This window comes from Littorina saxatilis, linkage group LG17 (genome assembly GCF_037325665.1).
Source record: "Littorina saxatilis isolate snail1 linkage group LG17, US_GU_Lsax_2.0, whole genome shotgun sequence".
NCBI classification, from domain to species: domain Eukaryota; kingdom Metazoa; phylum Mollusca; class Gastropoda; order Littorinimorpha; family Littorinidae; genus Littorina; species Littorina saxatilis.
Genome location: NC_090261.1, coordinates 24,234,663 through 24,256,647, shown reverse-complemented (window position 1 = coordinate 24,256,647; position 21,985 = coordinate 24,234,663). Strand labels below are relative to the sequence as shown.

Genomic DNA, 21,985 nt, shown 5'->3' with positions numbered 1-21,985 from the left:
GTTTGTTTGGGGGGTTGAGGTTGGTGGGAGGGTGCGGCGGAGAGAAGAAACAGAGGGGTGTTGCTCGCTATTCCCTCCCTCGTGCCTTCCGACTGTTGCTTTTGGGTGCTGTTTGGAGCAGCATGTTTCTTTTGGTACGTACAGAGGAGTCCGAAAAAGAGAAATAGCAAGTTTTGATAACCGCAGTAGGCCGTGACTAATACGCAATCTATTCTGGACCAAGAAGACTAGAACAGTTGGTTTAAACAGTATTTTATTCATAAACAGACACATGATAATATAACAACATCAGACTAGAACAGTTGCACGATTTCGTCAATCCGTTTGGTTTGGGATGCAATCGCCATGGATGCACTTTATGAAAAATCCAAATATATTTCTCTGTTGAATAATTTTACATAAAAGAAGAAGGAGGAGCAGGAAAAAAACAAAAAACCCATTTCAGTCCACAGAATTGTCAAGCCTATGTCTGTGTAACCAACCTAGCCTGTGTAGCTCCTTCAAAACTTTCCGTCGATCTTGTTTTCTGACTGGTTCTGATTGAATATCACCACCACACTGCTTTATCTCCGTCCCACCATCTGCCACCAAGCAAGCCAGCAGCAACAGCGACAACAATGAAAACGCTCAAACTGACTGGCTTTTGTGTTGTCCCCCTCCCCTCCACCCTGTCCGTCCCGAGTGTTGCCAGGACCGAGAAATGGAAAGAAACTTGGATTGTGTGCAAGCAAGACTTGTGCCACTATTGATTGTTCACCGCGATGAATCATGGGAAACCTGAGAACTCACGTGTCCAATTATGTCCCTGATAAACCCGCCTCGCCAAGGCTTCGCTCTGCGATCGGATACGTTTTTGATAATAGTGTCGTTATTATGGTCCTGATTGCGATTGTTGAGAATAACCGACCGAGGGCTAACTGATTCTGACGTCATGAAATAAAAGATTTGACGGAGTGTAAAAAAGAAAGAAGGATGGAAGAACGGGTGTGAGGGGAGGGGGTTCCAGGGAGGGGGATGGGGGTGGCAGGCGGTCAGTGATGCCTCCAACTTGTTGAGTTCGGTGTCATTGACGAGGCGGGTCAATTTGTCATAGTGGCACTTTAGTTAGGGGATTAGATTTGTCATACAAGAGGTTCGATTTGTCATTCTGGCAGTTAAGTTAGATGATTCGATTTGTCATACTGGCAGTTTAGTTAGGGGATTCGATTTGTCATACTAGCATTTTAGCTAGGTGATTCGATTTGTCATACTACATGTAGCAGTTAAGCTAGGTGGTTCTATTGGCCTTACTAGTAGTTAAGTTGATGGTTTGGTTTATCATTCGGGTAGTTTAGTTTCGTGGTTTTTGTCATACTGGCATTTTAGTAAAGTTGTTCGATTTTTCATACTGTGAGATTAGTTTCAGTATAAGTGGTTCGATTTGTTATCCTGCGAGTTCAATTGAATACTCGATCGTTGGCAAGTTTTTGTTAGCGTATATATAGATCGGAAGTCTGATTTATTCTTACTGGCAATTTTCAGCGAGTGAGTGGTGGGTTACCATGAGTCGCCTTCGGTGCGATAGTGCTGCTTCAACCATAACTTATTGAATATCTATGTGTTTGTGTTTTGGCTGTCGTGTCAGTGTGGAAAAAGCGCACACTATTATCAAAAAAGTCTATTTCTTATCCTAGTCTGCCAATCATATTCTGTTGCTTTAAATTGTGAATCCAGAAACAAGAAAATAAGCACACCACCATCAACACTTGGCAACAGGAATTCTGTTAAAAGTTGTTCTGCCGGGGCCACGGCCGTTTCAGTTTCGCAGACACATCAACAAACGATAAAATATCTGTTGTTTGAGTTGGCACACCGAGAGGCGGTTATTTGAGAGCGCTGAGGAGATGGGGATGTGATTGTGAGACGGAATCTTGGTGACCTTGACCCTCTGTTAGCACCGTCTTGAGCGTTCAGGGTTTCATTCGCTCCTCATATATTTTGCTTGGGAAAGGAGAGCTGTGCTGTTTGTTTTACGAGCTGGAGACGGAGACGAAATGAACTCGCACTCCACGCACGTACACACGGTAACACGCATCGAGATACAGACACACAAACCCTTCTATGTGTGTGTTTGTGTCCCGCTATCTCTGTCTGTCTCTCATTGTCTCTGTCTTTCTCTTTCTCTGTCCCTGTCCCTATCCCTGTCCATACCTCTCTCTCTGTCTGTCTGTCTGCCTCACCCCCTCCCCGTCACTCTCTCCTTATCACCCCCTTTCTCTCGTATCTCTGTTCCCGCTTGGTCTATCCCTTGTGTCTTTCGACTGTCTGTCCTGGGCTTCTTGTCCTTCACAGAGATTGCAGTGTCACATCAAACAGACATTGCAATATTATGGGCAGTGTTTATAACTTTGAATTGGTTCCTCGTGTTCTCCCACATTTTGTGTGTTGGGGAGAGGGGGGGGGGGGGGTCTGTTGTGAACTATCTGGCTAAGACGACTACAATGCATACTGAACCCTCAGGAACCAAACCAAACCACGATGAGACTGATCGCACGAACAAACAACGACAGTACAGCTCAACCACTGAAAAGAATGAAATCGCGAGGAATAAAAGGGAGAGTCAAAATCAGATCAGTCTAATTATTTGAAATAACTCCTTCAGCGTGCATAATATGCAACACAACACGACTCAGGCAAAGTATCAGATGCTTGACTCCGCCACAGCTTTGGCTGACATGCTGTGGCGAGCCGTTTGATTAGGCGACGCTTATCAACCTGATTATCTGATGGTGACGTCTAGCTGCATTATACTGACAAGGGTTGGATAACATGATCCGTGTGGGATACACTCACTCTGACGCGACAAGTGTTCTGTTGAGTTATTGCTGCTCTTCAGATTCCCTCTCGATGAACAAATCCTGCATTCTTTTCAAGTGACAATGGGCTGCCGACGCCATGTGGTTGTCTATATTGTATGCAGACAAGGTTGAAAAATCAATCAGTGACTCCACTGACTTCAATACAATTACAACGTAGGGTGGTGGTGGTGGAGTTTTTCTGCTCTCGATTTGCCAATGCCATGCACAGTGTACGGTTACATTGCCTTTAAAAGGGTTGATCGAGCAAGCTCTATTTTACCCTGCAGACACAAAACACACCTTGTTTTAATTTTTATTTTTTAATTTTTTTAAAACTTTCTATCTAAAGTTTAACACACATAAATGTTAAGATTTATTTCAATCAACAAAGAAGCGAGTGTTATTGAATTTAGTGTGTTTTATTAAGCACATCATAATAGAATTTTGATTTTGTTTGAATGATTATTGTAATACTGCCCGTCCTGACTCGCGTATTTGAAACAGAAAAGTATGTATGTGTTTATTTTGAGTGAATTATGGTTGATAATTGTGAAGAGTTGTCTTGTTATCATTTTTGTCTTAGTTTGTTGTTGATGTAATTGACCTATTTCATTTAACCCTAGGGTTTTTTGAAAATAAATTTTGCATTGCCTTGCCTTGCCTATCATTTTTAACCCACATACACGCACGCACACACACTTTCTCCAACATACCCTTCCACCCATGTCTATTTCTGTCTCTCTCTCTTTCTCATGCACACACAAGATGTTCCGCTAATAAAAGTCAACCCTTTTGCTGCTGTTTCTACCCTGACACAAACCAACCAGCCCCCCCCCCCCCCCCCACACCCTTTCCCATCCTGCCCGCCTCAGTCCTTCTCCGCTGTAGAAGATCTTTGACCGGAGAGCAGAACGTCTCTCCTAACTCGATTCTCTGTGTGTCACTTTTGACAAAGAAATGTTTATTGACCGCCACCCGAGGATCGACGGGTGAACGACTGAAGAAGCAAGCAGCCGGTGAAGTGCGTTAATATTTCCCCTGCTTTCTCTTCTTCTTCTCGTTCGCCGGCTTTCTGATTCGATAATTATATACTCGAGACTGAAATGTTGTTTCCTGGTCAAATTAAAACAAGTCGCGTAAGGCGAAATTACTACATTTAGTCAAGCTGTGGAACTCACAGAATGAAACTGAACGCACTGCATTTTTTCACAATGACCGTAGTCCGCCGCTAGTGCAAAAGGCAGTGAAAGTGACGAGCCTGTTCAGCGCGGTAGCGGTTGCGCTGTGCTGCATAGCACGCTTTACTGTACCTCTCTTCGTTTTAACTTTCTGAGCGTGTTTTTAATCCAAACATATCATATCTATATGTTTTTGGAATCAGGCACCAACAAGGAATAAGATGAAAGTGTTTTTAAATCGATTTCGGACATTTTAATTTTAATCATAATTTTTATATTTTTAATTTTCAGAGCTTGTTTTTAATCCGAATATAACATATTTATATGTTTTTGGAATCAGAACATGATGAAGAATAAAATAAAAGTAATTTGGGATCGTTTTATAAAAAAATAATTTTAATTACAATTTTCAAAATTTTAATAACCAAAGTCATTAATTAATTTTTAAGCCTACATGCTCAAATGCAATACCGAAGTCCGGTCTTCGTCGAAGATTGCTTGGCCAAATTTTCAATCAATTTGATTGAAAAATGAAGGTGTGACAGTGCCGCCTCAACTTTTACAAAAAGCCGGATATGACGTCATAAAAGACATTTATCGAAAACATGAAAAAAAAACGTTCGGGGATATCATACCCAGGAACTCTCATGTAAAATTTCATAAAGATCGGTCCTGTAGTTTACTCTGAATCGCTCTACACACACACACGCACAGACACACACAGACACACAGACACACACACACACACACACACACACACACACACACACACACACACACACACACACACACACACATACACACACACATACACCACGACCCTCGTCTCGATTCCCCCCTCTATGTTAAAACATTTAGTCATAACTTGACTAAATGTAAAAAGTACACTTATTTACATCAGGGAGAAGGGCATGACAGTTTCTTGCAAGCGAAGGAAACTGGTGGTGAAATATAACAGATTTCACCCCAAAATTCGATTTCTTCGAAAACGTGCACAGAGTGGTTAAGTCCCTTGAATGAGAATTGAAGGATTTTAGGATGAAGCACATTTCCAAGTTTAAATAAAAAAAATGTTGGTTGAACGAATTTGATCCTATGCATGTAAAGTACCTAAGCTCGATCCGACCATCCGTACTATGGAGGGGGGGGGGGGGGGGGGGACTTTTCAGTGAGGAGTTTATTCAAGATCAACGAGGCCGCAGGGGGAATCTGAACGCAGGGGAAATCTGAACGCACTACACCGGGGATAAATCGGAGGCTACTCCCCGCGGTCTTTTCTCTGGCAGCGTAGGTGAGCTAACGACAGCTATACGAACTTGTCTATCACGGCCACCCAAGGGACTAACCAAAAATGTACGTTACAGACAGGTGGTCGCTATAGAAAGTAGAATACTATTGAAGGGAAAAAACCCGTCGGAGATCTTTTGAGGCGGTCGTTGTGGACAAGGAGTTTTGTTTTGTAATGAAAGCTAGTTACTGGAACTATGTTTTAAAACACTTACAAAAAATACACAACGGCCACAATTTCTCTTTATTTGAATGAATTGCTACTTTAAAAACATTGTTCTGTAGGGCAGACTAAACAAAATCCTTGTATTAAGAATTTGACAAATCAGTTGGTTATACCTACTGGAAGGTGGTCGCCAGGACAGGTCCGACTAACAGGTTCCAGTGGTGACTGCATGGGCAAGTTAAAGATATGGCTTGGCTATCTGGCCAGAATCATGATTGTGTTGTAACATTGAAGAGTGTGCTATCTGTTGGGGGCTGGGTTTGAGTGGGGTTCAGCCACCCCTTGAAGAGGTGTGCGTGTTGTTGAAACTGACTCATCTTGTTGTGTTCAGTGTGTGAGTAAGAGGTGAAAAGAGATGATGAGGTCAATTACATGAGGCAGTCACTGCTCTGCTTTTTGTCTAGCAGTTTCGGTTTGGATCTGTTTGCAACGGATACAGAGAAAATAAGCATTCCACCGCTGACAAACATTGTAACACATACGCCAACGAACACGCAAGCACACTGTCTTCCTTGCCCGTACGTACCAAAACGAACGCACACTCACACACGGACCCACGCACAAACGGACACCAGGGGCGGACAAGGGGGGGTGGTTTCTGGGGTTTCCGGAAACCCCCCCCAGCCAAAAAATAAAAATATTTGTTTGTGTTTTTTTGGGTTGAGTTTCAATTTTTGGGGTATTAATCAGTGACAAAAACTGCTGCCTGAAACTGGTAATGATCATCCTCAGAATGCACCAGATTGCACCATTTTGCATCCTTTTTTTCAAAATTTTCCGGGTGGGCATGCCCCCGGACCCCCCTAGCAAGCTAAGCGCTTCGCGCGTCGGCTCGGCGCTTCGCGCCTTCACACCCATATCTTCACAATATACTTTTGGAACCCCCCCCCCCCATAAAATGAACTGATCCGCCCCTGGACACAAACACACACACATGCTGAAACACGCGAATTGAAAATGTAGGTATAGCTTACCGTTCGGACTCGTAAATATCAGAAGGGCTCTCTCTCTCTCTCTCTCTCTCTCTCTCTCTCTCTCTCTCTCTCTCTCTCTCTCTCTCTCTCTCTCTCTCTCTCTCTCTCTCTCTCTCTCTCTCTCTCTCTCTCTCTCTCTCTCTCTCTCTCTCTCTCTCTCCTTATGTAATTCCTTAAATGCACATTGTGTTGCGTTCCATACAATGTATTTCTGTATTTTATAATATGATTAAATTTATATTTTTAATGTGCGTCTGTCTTTATGTGTTGTATAAAGGACAGACAGGTTGGAAGAATAGGCTTTGCCTAAAACCTTTATCCTTTTGTAATAAAGTTCTGAGTCTGAGTCTCTCTCTCTCTCTCTCTCTCTCTCTCTCTCTCTCTCTCTCTCTCTCTCTCTCTCTCTCTCTTTTCATTATACCTTTGACAATAATATGTCATGTTCGTTTGTATGTATATTTTTGTTTGTTTGTTTAGTCTGTTAATCGTTTGCTTGTTTGTCGTTTGTTTTTATTACTTCTTTAATTGATATTCCAACATTTTTAAAACGTATTATCATTAGATTAAACCCTCCCATGGGCGAGGGCTGGATGTAAAAAAGCACCTGTTTGCTTATGCCATTACCCTCGTTAATAAAGAATTTGTCATTGTCATTGTCATTGTCATTGTCTCTCTCTCTCTCTCGATCTCTCTCTGTTTATACGTGTGTGCAGACGGTACTGAGCTGGTCAGTCACGACTCAGTATGTGTAAACGGATTTGTTTCACTTTCAGTGACTTTGTAATGGACTACGAATTTCACGTGTAGTGTGTAGGCTACATTTGTCGTGTTACCGTATAGGTCCCTATGCTGTATTAAAAATATTGTGTGGATTGAACATGTATGCAAGCTTGTGGTCATCGTGTCAGCATCCACCACCTGTGGTTCTGTTTATGTTCACTTTTATTATCCGCAGTAATTCCTGTGCAGATGTCGAGGGGTATTTGTCAAAAGGGCGTATTAATTGGTTCTAGCTATAGGACACATGTACCTATCTGGCACGTAAATCTAAGTTTTGTCTCATCAGCACAGGGGAAGGTTGCATTGTCGGTAAATGCCTGGAAATGATAATAAACGTTGTTTTGGTTAATACCATTCTCAGCTAGAAGCTAACATAATGTGTGTGTGTGTGTGTGTGTGTGTGTGTGTGTGTGTGTGTGTGTGTGTGTGTGTGTGTGTGTGTGTGTGCCGAGAGAGAGAGTTCGAGAGAGAGAGTTCGAGAGAGAGAGGTCGAGAGAGAGAGAGAGAGTTCGAGAGAGAGAGTTCGAGAGACAGAGAGAGAGAGAGAGAGAGAGAGAGAGAGAGAGAGAGAGAGAGAGAGAGAGAGAGAGAGAGAGAGAGAGAGAGAGAGAGAGATTTACGCGTACACGATGAACATGAAGACTGAACCACATACATTCGAACTTTTTTTGTGGCCGCAGCAATGTTGGCTAGTAACAGACCTATTGTGTGACTCAGTGCAGGCCGCAGTGTGAATCACGCTCACACTCCGCAAAAATCGTTATCACTCGACACTCAGCGCTCGAACTGATGCCTACAGCAGCATTTTGTGACACATTTCACGCACCTTCACTCCATCTATCTTCGTTTTGACTTTTAGTGAGTTTTTGATTTTACCTGGACAACTTTTTCTTCTTGCGCTTTTATTTCAGTCTTCACGTGGTCGGCTCTGTGGCCTGTAAAAAACGGAGTGAGCACATATCAGGCAAAAAGGCGTGGAAAACTCTTCTGAAGTTCTGTGTGTGAGTGTGCTCGAGCAGGGTTGCTTCTTTGCTTGTTTTAGAATCTTCGAGCACACACTTGGCTTTTTGTGTTTCGTTTGTGTTTTGTCTGCCGGGAGAGGTAGACCTTTGTCTGGCTTGTGAGAAGAGATAATTCGTACATCGCATACCGCTTTCTTTTGTGACTGAGGCTTGGTTTTGTGATTCTTCATTACGCGCAAGTAACTCATTCATTTCTTAGTTTGTTTTCTGTTGGTGTTATCAGTTTACTTGATTTTTAAAAGATTGGTTCGTATTAACGATAGCAGATTCGTTCATATCAATGATAGCTTTGCTATGAGCCTGTTTCAGCCTTATTCCTCCTAGGTTGCAATAGAAAGACGTTACATCTGTTGTTGTAGTTTAACATTACTATTACTATTAGGCGAGTCAAACTCAACGAGAGTTAGCTGAGAGGATTCAGTGAGAGTCCTTCAATGCTATTGTCCATAAACTCACAATAGTCCGTAATCAGTTACAGCGGTAGTCGCTGATTTTATCTGAATCATAGTCCATTTAACTTGCCTGTTTGCTTGGGGAAATGGCAACTACTGCAAGAAACAGGTTTTGAGATGCGTCGCGTCTCATGCATGCCCTTTATGCATGGCTTTGCTTCTCGTTTGAGATGCTATAGACAAGGAGATGTTCTGTTGTGGACATATTAAGACCTATATTTTGGTGACCATAGAAGCAACACGTCGCTCTCTCTCTCTCTTATTCTCTCATTCTCTTTCTCTCTCTCTCATTCTCTCTCTCTCATTCTCTCTCTCTCTCATCCTCTCTCTCTCTCATCCTCTCTCTTATTCTCTCATACTCTCTCTCTCTCTCTCTCATTCTTTCTCTATCTCTGCCCCCCCCCCCCCCCCCTCTCTCTCTCTCTCTCTCTCTTTCCGTCGCAGGTTTCTGACCGGTGCAGACGCAGGTCTTTCTGCTCTGACAAAAACGTGGATTTTATCAAGTTTATCTTGAACTACAGTTGTGTTATTGTGCAATTAAGATCGTGCATACCATGTTCTTTTGATGCTTTCATCTTTTTTACTGAAATAAAGTGTCATTTTTACGATACAAGTTCATAAATATTTCGGTTCTTTGTTCATTGTGACTATTGCTATATCCACGCTATCGCAGCGGAGGACCATTGTGTTGGTGACTTTAAGGTTACGTGGTGTGTTCCACCCCAAGGGGAGGCAACGCTACGCGCACAGCGTGTTGTGGAACTAAGACTTATATCTGTGACTATACCCCCCGTGGTTTGACGCCATGTGTTAGAAGCCGTCATGTTACGACCCACTGGACAGCGTGTTGTGTCGGTCGGCACTATGTAATGCGCACCCTTCGACCAGCGTCCCCTACTGCTATGAACCGCATGTGACGTCATGGCTCTTGTGAGCACCTACGACAGGGTCACACCAACTGACAGTACCATGACTGACACCTTAGATGTGTTGCAAAAAACGCATAAATGCCCACTGTCGGAATTGTACATATGGCGGACTGTGATTCTCAGTCGGTATAGTAACATACAATCACTGCAGTCCAGCATTTTGTTGGAGATAGTTAGTTAACTGTTGCTTAATGGGTCCAGCGGACCATTTAGGCCAAATCAGGACCCCTTTGTTGGAGATGGAGGACAGAGATAGTGAAGAAAAATCCATCAATGTACCATTTCAGGATTCTCCCTTCACCGAAACCCATCCCGCCAACTTGCGGAAAACAGTAATTAGACTGTACGACACCGCAATTGAATCCGAAGTAAAGACAGATCAAAAGCTGATCACTATTACGCGGTACCCCTATTACGCTTTACTTTAAGGTGGAGATTAAGCCAATTAATACCTATGAAAGTCACATTTTTCAATTGCTTCGTGCGTCTTTGTTTCTTGACCAGTACTTTTGATTTTGGTACCGTTGTGTTCCTAAGACTCTGCACTTTCCTTTGACATAAGGCTCACTGTGTATAACTGGATCAAGCACGTGATAACCGCTAATGAATAAAGTAATTATTTTTTTTCCGATTAAGGTACATAAAGCGACTAATTGGAACCTGGCAGTGAGGATAGTATCACCGCAACAGTTGGTCTTCATCCTTATGTACCCGTCTACGTATGTTCAGTTTTGATTATCTGCTAGAGGAAGTAGATATCGACAAAATATTAATTATGGCGGCCATTTGCATTTCATATTTGTCTAAATATGTACATTCTCTTGCAAATGAGAGAGAGAGAGAGAGAGAGAGAGAGAGAGAGAGAGAGAGCGAGAGAGAGAGAGAGAGAGAGAGAGAGAGTGCTAGAATGACGCAAAACCTGACTAATCGATCTTGGTAAGCCAAGACCCTGAGTAATAAAGCAGGTTGTCATCTCTTGCATTTCGAGTAGTATCTGCAAGCAACAGATTTCCTGATCGTAGTAACCCCACCTGTCAGCTACAATGCTTAGGCCAGCAATATTTTCTCTCCTCCGCTTTTCTGTCTTACTACCACCACATGCTTACCTGGTACCCGCCTTGCATCGACCTGCATCTGACCACGCCCTGCTCCTCACCCGTCGTCAGTGCACAGGTGGGCGGATCGGTAACGGGTAGTATCTAGGTCTATAGCTTGATTGCATCAGTGTTGTCGCCGGCAGTGTCGTGTCTTTCATCATCATCGGTTGGATCGGCTTTCATCGCTCAGTACTGAATCTATTGGATTGTCTCGCTGCTTTTGTTAAGGTGTGGTAATGACAGAGCGTGTAGCGCTGTAGCACTCTCAGTCTGAGTGTCTCGGCATTAGCGGTAAGTAGTGGTTTCTCGATGACAAAGTGTTGTGAATTTTAATGTAAGTTTCTGGAAACCCTTTATTTGATTGAGTGATGATGTATTCGGTGTAGCAAAGCCAGTAGTCGTTGTGCAGCGCTAGCGATTCTTACTTGAAGGAATTGTGACTCGTTCTTTGGACTACACACATGATTTGGGTATGCACCTTGCTTGTGTTGGTTTTATTGCGGTTGGTTAATCATTGGGGATGGGTATGCCAGGGAATGGTAACATGATGGATTTTGGATTTCTGCTCATGATGGCAAGCGTTAGAAGCCTGTGTGTATGTGTGTGTGTGTGTGTGTGTTAGTGTGTGTGTGTGTGTGTGTGTGTGTTAGTGTGTGTGTGTGCGAGCGTGCGCACGTGCGCGTTTTTGTTTATCTAATCACTTAAAAACGTATCTGAAAGACATCTGAATCAAACAGGCTAACATCGCCGTAGAATGAGAATATATAGGCCTATTATACATTTCTGAGTGCAAAAATGCGGTTTACAACCAGAATGCAACAATCGATATGACGGGGGACGGGGGGACATGTTCACGTTTTGGGCAGGATTTTCACAAACTGGATACAGCCCAACAACACCGACAGATGTCTTCACGGGGTGAATCATTCAACAGAGGATAGCATTATCGCCTTGTAACCCAACTAGTTGTGTGTTTTTTTGCACGTGGTATCGTGAACTTCTGATTGCACGCAGTGCTGATGATTTTTTTTTGGTATCTGTACACTCAAGATTAGATTAGGTTTGTTTCGTGTCAGGGCTAACGAGGTAATGGCTGACTGTTGTATCATTAAAAAGATATATGATTACTTTCCAGTAGTTTCCACTGACTTGGAATATGTCTCGTTCAAGGTCAGGCCTGGGAAAATGACGAGTGTCACGTGAATGAGAGATTGGCTGAGGCCTTGATGATAGTATTGATGCTGTGGTGCTGGGTCGGAGGGAGTTGGGCCGGGTGGGGTGGGGTTGGGGGTGTCAGAGCGCGAGACGAGATGGGTCAGGGGATATGGTGAGGAAGGGGGGGGGGGGGAGAAGAAGAAAGCTGTTGTTGTAATGTTGAGTTAGAGGAGGAGAGGGTACTAGTTACTCCTACACATCATTCTGTCAAATAAGCAGCACAATTATCGAACTGTTTTTAATATCAGTTCAATTAAACGCTCGGTGAATACCATGAAATCTTCAGTCCTTTGCACAGGCTTTGGTCATAAGCTGCTTTGTACCTATTGTATCCTCGCCTGAAATAACACTCATACAATGAGATCTCTAAATGGAAATACTCATAATTACTCGCAGCTGTGTCCTTTACCCTTGGTGTTTATCACGGGTCTTCTTTACTCCTCAAAGTTTCATCAAGTACTTTGAGACTGGATCAAAACTGAGGTATCTACCCAGGCCGTTGGAAGCTATTTAATTGGCGGAATGTTTATTAGTTAGATCATTCAAGGACTGACTCATTAAAAACACAAAAGCTGGACAGTGTGCTGTGTTTTGAAAGCAGAACACTCAGCTCGCAACAGCCGCGGGGACCGTCAAAACATCTGTGTTTTGTGGTGTGGGTTCCAGGCTTGATGGCTGGTGTGGTCGGGCATTTTGCATTACAACAATTTATTTGGCTTTCGGAATAAAGTGAAACATCTGTTGCTGGTTGGGACGTTTGTAGGAAAAGGTGAAGCTTGGCATTGATGCAGTGAAACCGCTTTGTATGTGTGCTGGCTCTTGGCACTGTGTATGGTGTGTTCTGTGGCTGAACCGAAGATCTTCAAGGCTATGCCTGGAAGATCTTTGGCTGAGCGGCGTTCGGTGTTCTCTCTGGCGTCTTTTAGTCAGTAACATGGGTTGAATTTGTTGTGTGTCCATGTGTGAGAGTGTGTGTAGTTGTGCCAAGCTGTACAGGTTTTATTAGTCAGGCATGCCCTTTACTGTGTCTCTGTCTCTCTCCAAGTCTCTCTCTCTCGCTTATTCTTTCTCACTCTCTCTTTCTCTCTCTTACCTCGTTGATACTACCAGCCTCGAAAATATTACATTATTTAATCATGCCGATTGTGTGCAAGTGTACATGTACTGTAGGCTGTCCTCGATCTTCCAAAGTAAGGTTGCCCCGACCGCACCAACCCCCCCCCCCCGCCCCGCACTACTCTCTCTTATTTCCTGTCATTGTTGTGCGCAGTTCATTAAATTACTCATTGCGCGCTGTCAACGGGGATTAGTACTTGTCCATGTCATATCTCGTTAGCTGTTGTGACACTCTGTCAGACTCCACCTTGCACAGTGTCGCCAGACTGGATATTAAAACTTTCACAACTTTGTTTTGTTTGACTTTTCTGGCAGTTCAGTACTCTGAAAAAGGGCTAAATGTAACTGCCACTGTCCTCAGCTGCTGTGGGTGGTAAATTTTCATGTCGTGTTCACGCGGTTGTGCTCTGTTCAGTGCTGAACATCTGACTATTCCGAATGTCATGTTCACGTGGTTGTGCTCTGTTCAGTGCTGAACAACACTATTCCGAATGTCGTGTTCACGTGGTTGTGCTCTGTTCAGTGCTGAGCAACATCTGACTATACCGAATGTCATGTTCACGTGGTTGTGCTCTGTTCAGTGCTGAGCAACATCTGACTATACCGAATGTCATGTTCACGTGGTTGTGCTCTGTTCAGTGCTGAGCAACATCTGACTATACCGAATGTCGTGTTCACGTGGTTGTGCTCTGTTCAGTGCTGAACAACATCTGACTATACCGAATGTCATGTTCACGTGGTTGTGCTCTGTTCAGTGCTGAGCAACATCTGACTATACCGAATGTCATGTTCACGTGGTTGTGCTCTGTTCAGTGCTGAACAACATCTGACTATTCCGAATGTCATGTTCACGTGGTTGTGCTCTGTTCAGTGCTGAGCAACATCTGACTATACCGAATGTCATGTTCACGTGGTTGTGCTCTGTTCAGTGCTGAACAACATCTGACTATTCCGAATGTCATGTTCACGTGGTTGTGCTCTGTTCAGTGCTGAACAACATCTGACTATACCGAATGTCATGTTCACGTGGTTGTGCTCTGTTCAGTGCTGAGCAACATCTGACTATACCGAATGTCATGTTCACGTGGTTGTGCTCTGTTCAGTGCTGAGCAACATCTGACTATACCGAATGTCATGTTCACGTGGTTGTGCTCTGTTCAGTGCTGAGCAACATCTGACTATACCGAATGTCATGTTCACGTGGTTGTGCTCTGTTCAGTGCTGAGCAACATCTGACTATACCGAATGTCATGTTCACGTGGTTGTGCTCTGTTCAGTGCTGAACAACATCTGACTATTCCGAATGTCATGTTCACGTGGTTGTGCTCTGTTCAGTGCTGAACAACATCTGACTATTCCGAATGTCATGTTCACGTGGTTGTGCTCTGTTCAGTGCTGAGCAACATCTGACTATACCGAATGTCGTGTTCACGTGGTTGTGCTCTGTTCAGTGCTGAACAACATCTGACTATACCGAATGTCATGTTCACGTGGTTGTGCTCTGTTCAGTGCTGAGCAACATCTGACTATTCCGAATGTCATGTTCACGTGGTTGTGCTCTGTTCAGTGCTGAGCAACATCTGACTATACCAAATGTCATGTTCACGTGGTTGTGCTCTGTTCAGTGCTGAACAACATCTGACTATTCCGAATGTCGTGTTCACGTGGTTGTGCTCTGTTCAGTGCTGAGCAACATCTGACTATTCCGAATGTCGTGTTCACGTGGTTGTGCTCTGTTCAGTGCTGAACAACATCTGACTATACCGAATGTCATGTTCACGTGGTTGTGCTCTGTTCAGTGCTGAGCAACATCTGACTATTCCGAATGTCATGTTCACGTGGTTGTGCTCTGTTCAGTGCTGAGCAACATCTGACTATACCGAATGTCATGTTCACGTGGTTGTGCTCTGTTCAGTGCTGAACAACATCTGACTATTCCGAATGTCATGTTCACGTGGTTGTGCTTTGTTCAGTGCTGAGCAACATCTGACTATACCGAATGTCATGTTCACGTGGTTGTGCTCTGTTCAGTGCTGAACAACATCTGACTATACCGAATGTCATGTTCACGTGGTTGTGCTCTGTTCAGTGCTGAACAACATCTGACTATACCGAATGTCATGTTCACGTGGTGGTGCTCTGTTCAGTGCTGAACATCTGACTATTCCGAATCAGTGTCGTCCTAAATACAAATTGACCCACAATGGATGATAGACCATACTCATCTATTGGACAGATCATGGAGTTACATGTGCCAGGAACTACCTACGTGTACTGCTATCATCACCATCACGAATCAACTCCAAATTAAAGTTTGTCGTTGGGATTGTAATGGTGTCAATGAGTTGCGTGTTCGTACAGATGCAGTAGGCTTTATAGTGTTGCGTGCATTTGCAGTGTCTTTCCAGGTTGAACCCCTTCCAAATCTGAAACGCCTTATACATGGTATATTCCCAATAAAAAGAGAGGAAATTTCCCTGACGAGTTTGACAACCCTGTTACCAGGCGCAATGTGGATAATGACTGTCATCTTGCTTCACGTGCAGAGCAGTTTTATTGCCCATTAGTTGGCTGTCGTCTTCCAGCAAAGAATGTCAAGGCAGTTACCTTGGCGTATCGTATTTAGCATTTAATTAAGGAGGTTGTCGGGTTGCAGAACTACAGGTTTCTTTTTTTGTGTGTTGCATTGGCGGTAAGTGTCAGTGTCATAGATTGCCTTGCTTGTGGGAAATTTTATTTTAAATTTTAGGCTTACTTTTCTTTTCTTCTTTACTGGTGTGGGATTAAGTGAGGTGCTTGTTTTAGGGAAAACAGGGTGTGTGTGTGTGTGAACGAGTGAGTCATAGTGTGGGATAGGGGGAGGAGAAGACAGAAACAGACAGACAGACGCACAGGTATAGAGATTGGCAGATGGCATCAGAATCTTAATCATTTAAAAAATTTAAGACATAGAGTGTGGTGTTTTTTGATAGGTTTAATTACTTCTACCGTTTCCGTACGCATTTATGCCCTCCCCTTTTGTGCGTCGACTTATTCAGAGGTGTTTATGCTGAAACATTAAAGAACAGGAAACCCTGTGCTTTAGTGGCATATTTCAAAATACGTTCCCAGCTGTTTCTGTGTGGATGTGCGCATCATTGTGAATCATTTGTAAAGCTAGAGCAGCGCTTAGAGGTAGTAGCTTTGATACAGTCTTATTAATCTTAACATTACCGAACGACATGTCCAAAAATAAGACATATTTTGTTGTCAGCATTGATTTATTTTGCATGTAAGCTCGATGTGAAACACACGCAGACACACATTGAGTCGCACGCGCAATTGTATACATTGACCACTTCCCACCAAACGGCAAATCTCCCCAATCTCATTCTCCCCTCCCCTCCCCCCCCCCCCCTCCCCTCACCTCCCCCCCCCTCCCCTCACGTGCATGCTCCCCAGCGGAGCTACCGGCTTTACTCACATTCACTGTTATGAGAACTCATTGAGTAATTAATATGTTGGCATCTTACTCACGCCACGTTTACCTAAGGTAATAATTTCCAAGAGAATATATAAGCCTTGTCTCCCGCTGTCAAGGCCACACCTGGATAAATACCTTCACTTACCTGTGTACACAGTAGCTGGTTTGGTCCAAAGTGGTGTGCACCTGCTGTAGTCCCTGCAGGCGGGATGCACCTCTCCATTGTAGATGTCTGGTGGAGATAAGGTGCCAGTGTGAACTTGCTGTGCTTTAGCCACGGGAGCTAGGTGAAGGACGTGTTAAGTACCGGTGCCGGCAGCTCAGGTGTTTTCATCCTGACTCCATCCCCCTGCCCCTCCCCCTCCCCCTCCCCCATTTTGCAATTTTAGGCGAACGCACACATAATACATAGCCTACTCTCGTCCCTTGTCCTCTCTCTCTCTCTCTCTCTCTCTCTCTCTCTCTCTCTCTCTCTCTCTCTCTCTCTCTTTGTCTCTCTCTCTCTTTGTCTCTCACCCTCTGTCTCTCCGTGTCTCTGTCTCTCTCCCTCTGTTTCTCTGTGTGTCTCTCTCTTTCTCTGTGTGTCTCTCTCTGTCTCTCTCTCTCTCTCTCTCTCTCTCTCTCTCTAATATATATATATGTTCTCTCTCTGTATATGTTCCAAGGACAGGTTGGAAGATTAGGCTATGCCTAAAACCTTTATCCTTATGTAATAAAGTTCTGAGCTCTCTCTCTCTCTCTCTCTCTCTCTCTCTCTCTCTCTCTCTCTCTCTCTCTCTCTCTCTCTCTCTCTAATACATATATATATATGTTCTCTCTCGGTATATGTTCCAAGGACAGGTTGGAAGATTAGGCTATGCCTAAAACCTTTATCCTTATGTAATAAAGTTCTGAGCTCTCTCTCTCTCTCTCTCTCTCTCTCTCTCTCTCTCTCTCTCTCTCTCTCTCTCTCCCTCCCTCCCTCCCTCCCTCCCTCCGCCACGCATGGACACACCACTACCGTCTACTGTCACAGTAGATTACACAAAAACCGAATACTATCACCAGCAAAAGGTCCAGGCTAAAGGTTGCAGTAGATAATTATGTGGAGTGATTTGTGTGAGGACAAGCGAGGACTGACGACAGGTATTTGTAACGTGAAGTGTGAAACACGGCCCCCCTCATCTTCCCTGCCTCCCCCAGACTCCCGGTATTACCCACAGAGCTTAGTGATACTATCCCACTAGCCACACCGGGAAAAATCTCGGCTGATGGAGGTCTTCTTGGGGGTAATTTATTGACGGAAAACGATCTTGCGAATGATGGAGGGGAGGAGGAGAGGTTGTTATTGTCGTGGTGGAAGGTTAAATACGTTTTTGGAAGCTGAACAATGATCAAAGACAATACGTTGACTACTAGAAAGTTTTATTTCTCCGTAAGTTGTATTTTGTTTTTGTTTGTGTCAGTTCAAATATGGCTTGGTATGTTGTTAAAGGCAAAACATCTGGAACAAAGGTACCTCCTGCCCCTTCTTTCCCGTCCCTCTCGGTGGACTGTCTTGGTAATAGGATCTCTGTCATTACTATGAGATTTAGGCTTGTGGCAGTTACTTTAGCTGCCACGTTCTCCTCCACCGCACGCATGCATACACGCACACACACACACACACACTCACACAGTACACACACCTTCCTCCACCCACCCTCCTCCACCCACCCGGCCAAACCCACACCCTCACCTGTCTCCCTATGCTGAATGTCGCATTTCTCACTGCGAAGAAGAACCCCAGGATTATCTCCGCGGTATGTCAGACATGTGTGTTCAGACTTTCTCTTTGAGCGCCCTGAATCCTCGGAATGTTTGACCAGCAAATGTTTATGTCGGTGAACGTGTTCATCTTGCTGGTGTAAACATTTACGAGGTCATCCCCTATGTCGTGTGGAGAATTACATTTTGCAAAAGGTAGGTGTTCTGCTGCTGCTATGGCAAGAGGCCTGACTGATGCAAGGGTAGGGTTGGGGCTGTGACAGAGGTGTTAGTAAACAGCATAAAACCATGCTATTAAAGCTTTTCGTTTTTCAGATGGGAGAAATCTTATAGTGAAAAAATCACGTTTTACTAGCGTATTCAGAAGAGAGAAATCTTATTCTAAAAAAATTACATTTTACTACCGTTCGGAAATCTTACAGATTCCTCAGGGATATTTTGTTTACTGGATTCCCATATACACGTATATGGAAACAGGACCTTTGTGAAAAGATGAGACTCTAGGAGTGCAGGAAAAAAAGTGAGTCGCTGGGCTGGTTTGGCAAGACTTCTCACTGAATTCCTGCCACTCGAGGCTTCCGTCTTGAAATTACTCCTGGCACTCACTATGAAAAATTAGCGTGTCCCATGCATTATAGGTTTTCTCTTCTTTTCTGTGTTGCAGATACCGTTGAGACGACAAACGCAGTTAAAGCCCAAGTTGTTCAACACCTAACAAGACAAGACAACTCGCACAATGGGAGGCAAGAGCAGCAAGCAAAAGAAGAACAACAAGAACAAGGAGAACGGGGAGGATAGCCCCGTGGAGAACGGACAGACCCCGGAACAGAAGGCGGAGGACAAAGCAGACACCACAGAGGGCGGGGAGGACAAGCCAGCAGAAGGAGCAGCGCCAGCCACAGAGGAGAAGACGGGGGATGGGACGGCACCGACTGAGGACAAGAAAGCGGCCGACGGGGATGCTCTCAAAGACAAGGCAGAGGCTGAGGATGGGGGCGGGGGTGCAGAGGTGAGTGTCTGCACCAACTTATTAATTGCTGTTTGGAAGAAGTCAGCGACAGGCTCACGAAGATTTGATGAAGAATTTTCCAAAACTGGTTGAATTTTTTCTTTTTGTTTCAACTTAAATGATAATATATTTTCAATGGTAGTTGACACACCATGCAACGGGGTAGAAACCTTCCCACAGTGTTTCAGAAGGTACATGTACAAGGTTTTAAAACTTAAAAAGTGTTTTGTGTTAGCCTCTTTTGGTCTCTTTTCAGGAGTAAGTGAAACTGTTCTTTTCCTCTGAAGGTTTGACCTACCGGGAAGATCAATGGTACATGTACTTTGCATCAAATTTGTTGTTCAGGGAAAAAAATGAATGTATGACCGTCGTTGTTGATAAAGGTTCAGATAGAATCAGTTCACCAGACTTTCCCCTTTCCTCTCAATGACCAGGCCGCCAAAGAAGCACCAGCAGCAGAGGCCCCAGTAGAGGCGGCATCATCATCAGCCACAGAGTCAGCCCCACCACCAGAACCTGCAAAGGTCACAGAGGAGCCCGCCAAGGCAGAGGAGCCGGCACCAGAGCCCACACCAGCACCTGCAGAGCCTGAACCAGCACCTGCACCTGCAGAAGAACCATCAGCACCTGTGGAAGAACCACCTGCACCTGCTGAGGAGGCTGCACCTGAGCCTCCGGCACCTCTTGAAGAACCTCCGGCACCTGCAGAAGAGCCCCCAGCACCTGTCGAGGAGCCCCCTGCACCTGTTGAGGAGCCCCCAGCACCTGTTGAGGAGCCACCGGCGCCAGAGCCAGAGAGTGCTCCAATGCCACCACCGCCGGCAGTGGTGATTGATGAAGCCCCTGCTGCCGATGCCGACACCGACGCTGACGCTACTGCGGCGGCTCCTTCTGACACGGCGGAGAGTGGTGCTGCTGACAGCAGTGGAGCCGCAGGAGAGGCTGCTGAGCCTGCTGCTCCTGCTGTGGTGAGTGGGCTGCATGTTCTTTTATCTTACTCCGCACCTCCAAGTTCCCTGTGTGTGTGTTCGTCTCCATCTTTTTGTCTGCTACACTTTCTTTTATCTTACTCCTCACCTCCCAGTTCCCTGCGTGTTTATCAAAAATGTTCTGTCTCTCTGCCTTACAAGTTACAGTCATGTCTCCTTGTCTGTCTCTAGTAATGTTTGTGTGTGTGGATGTCCCTCCCCCTCTTCCTTTGTCTAACTCTCCCTTCAACTGCCTGTCTGACCGTTTGTTTGCCTGCGTGCCTCTTCTCCGTCTCTCTCATTTTTTTCTGAATAGAATTTTCAACTTTCTTCAGCTGGATTAGATACCATTGACAAGGAGATATTCTTCTTGACAGAACTTCACTTGTTTTCCTGCTTGGAGTTCAGGGAGGCCTAGATAGCTGCTGATTGTTCTTGTAATCTTTTCATGCTAGGCATATTGCTCCTGATGCAGCCAATACATTGATATTCATTTGTTGCTGCTTATTGCAGGAGCATGGTTCTGGCAACAACGTGAAGAAGATGGAGTTCAAGTGGGAGGAGGGCGGAGAGAAGGTCCTTATCAGTGGCTCCTTCAACGACTGGGCTGAACAGATCGCCCTCGACAAAAAGTGAGTGCACTCTAAATAAATCTTTGTTCTGTTATTTTGCTCTTCAGAGAGGTTGGTTAATGACAAATAAAATGTCTGGGACTAAACGACTTCTGTCCAGCAACTGATCACGGAAGATTTCGATGATTGTCTGTCACAAAAATTATGAACATTGAAAATAGCTTTGTAGTACAAGGGAAGTAACCACTTTTGGCAAGCAAGACTCTTAAATACGATTCTTCCCCTTTACCCGTAAGTATGTGTAAAATAACCAAGCTCAACGCTTATTTTGCGTTCTGGCTCTTATTTGATGCAGACATTCTTCTGTAGAGATCAATCTCATCAGATTCTTTAACCATTAGCGTATCATTGTTGCTTCATTGGTAAAAGGACAATTTAAAGAGTTTTCTTGTCAATCTTTTGATGGAGTCCTTGGTAATTTAATTACAAAATGCCGTGAAGAAAACTAAAACTAAAAAAGATAAAAAGGAAAGAAACAGAAAAACTAATAAAAAAAATGTCCTTGATAGGTTAAGAGGCCTTTGATAATGTGAAGAAACTTTTTAAATTCTGAGCCTTTGGATATCTGTTCATATTTCATATTTAATGCAACGAAATAAAACCAAAATAAAAATGTGTGTGTGTTGCAGTGGAGAGGTATTTTCAACCACCATTGATCTGCCCGCTGGTGAATACCTGTACAAGTTCATCGTGGATGAACAGTGGGTCATCAACAAGAACCTGGTAAGTCAATTATGCCATTAAACTATATTCATTGTTTCCTGGCCCTGAAACACTGGCTGCAGGAATTTTGAGTTGCCTGTCTGTTTGGATGAGTTGTCATTATCTAGTAAGGTGCAGTTGTACCTTCAATTTGAGGTCCCTCCAATGAGAGGACATCTCCCAGTAAAGGACATCATGAGTTGTCCCTCTTGACTACAGTATACCTGTCATGACAGGCCACCTGTAATGTAGGGACACTTTTGGATGGTCCCCTGGATGGTCCCCTGGATGGTCCCCTGGATGGTCCCATGGATGGTCTTTCATTGCAGGTACCGCTAGGTATTGCACCACC

General features: G+C 44.3%; 1 protein-coding gene and 1 long non-coding RNA gene across 2 annotated transcripts in view; one reads left to right on the top strand and one right to left on the bottom strand.

The window, feature by feature from the left end:
- LOC138953974 (uncharacterized) overlaps positions 1-21,985 on the bottom strand; it is a 256,228-nt gene that overhangs the window by 57,839 nt on the left and 176,404 nt on the right. The window lies entirely within an intron of this gene.
- LOC138953969 (uncharacterized) overlaps positions 1-21,985 on the top strand; it is a 110,495-nt gene that overhangs the window by 64,266 nt on the left and 24,244 nt on the right. Inside the window, exons 3-6 of the mRNA XM_070325993.1 lie at positions 18,987-19,331; positions 19,766-20,299; positions 20,813-20,931; positions 21,561-21,654. Of these exons, the coding sequence (XP_070182094.1) occupies positions 19,059-19,331; positions 19,766-20,299; positions 20,813-20,931; positions 21,561-21,654 (1,020 nt within the window). The 5' untranslated portion in view covers positions 18,987-19,058. The remainder of the gene's footprint in view (positions 1-18,986; positions 19,332-19,765; positions 20,300-20,812; positions 20,932-21,560; positions 21,655-21,985) is intronic.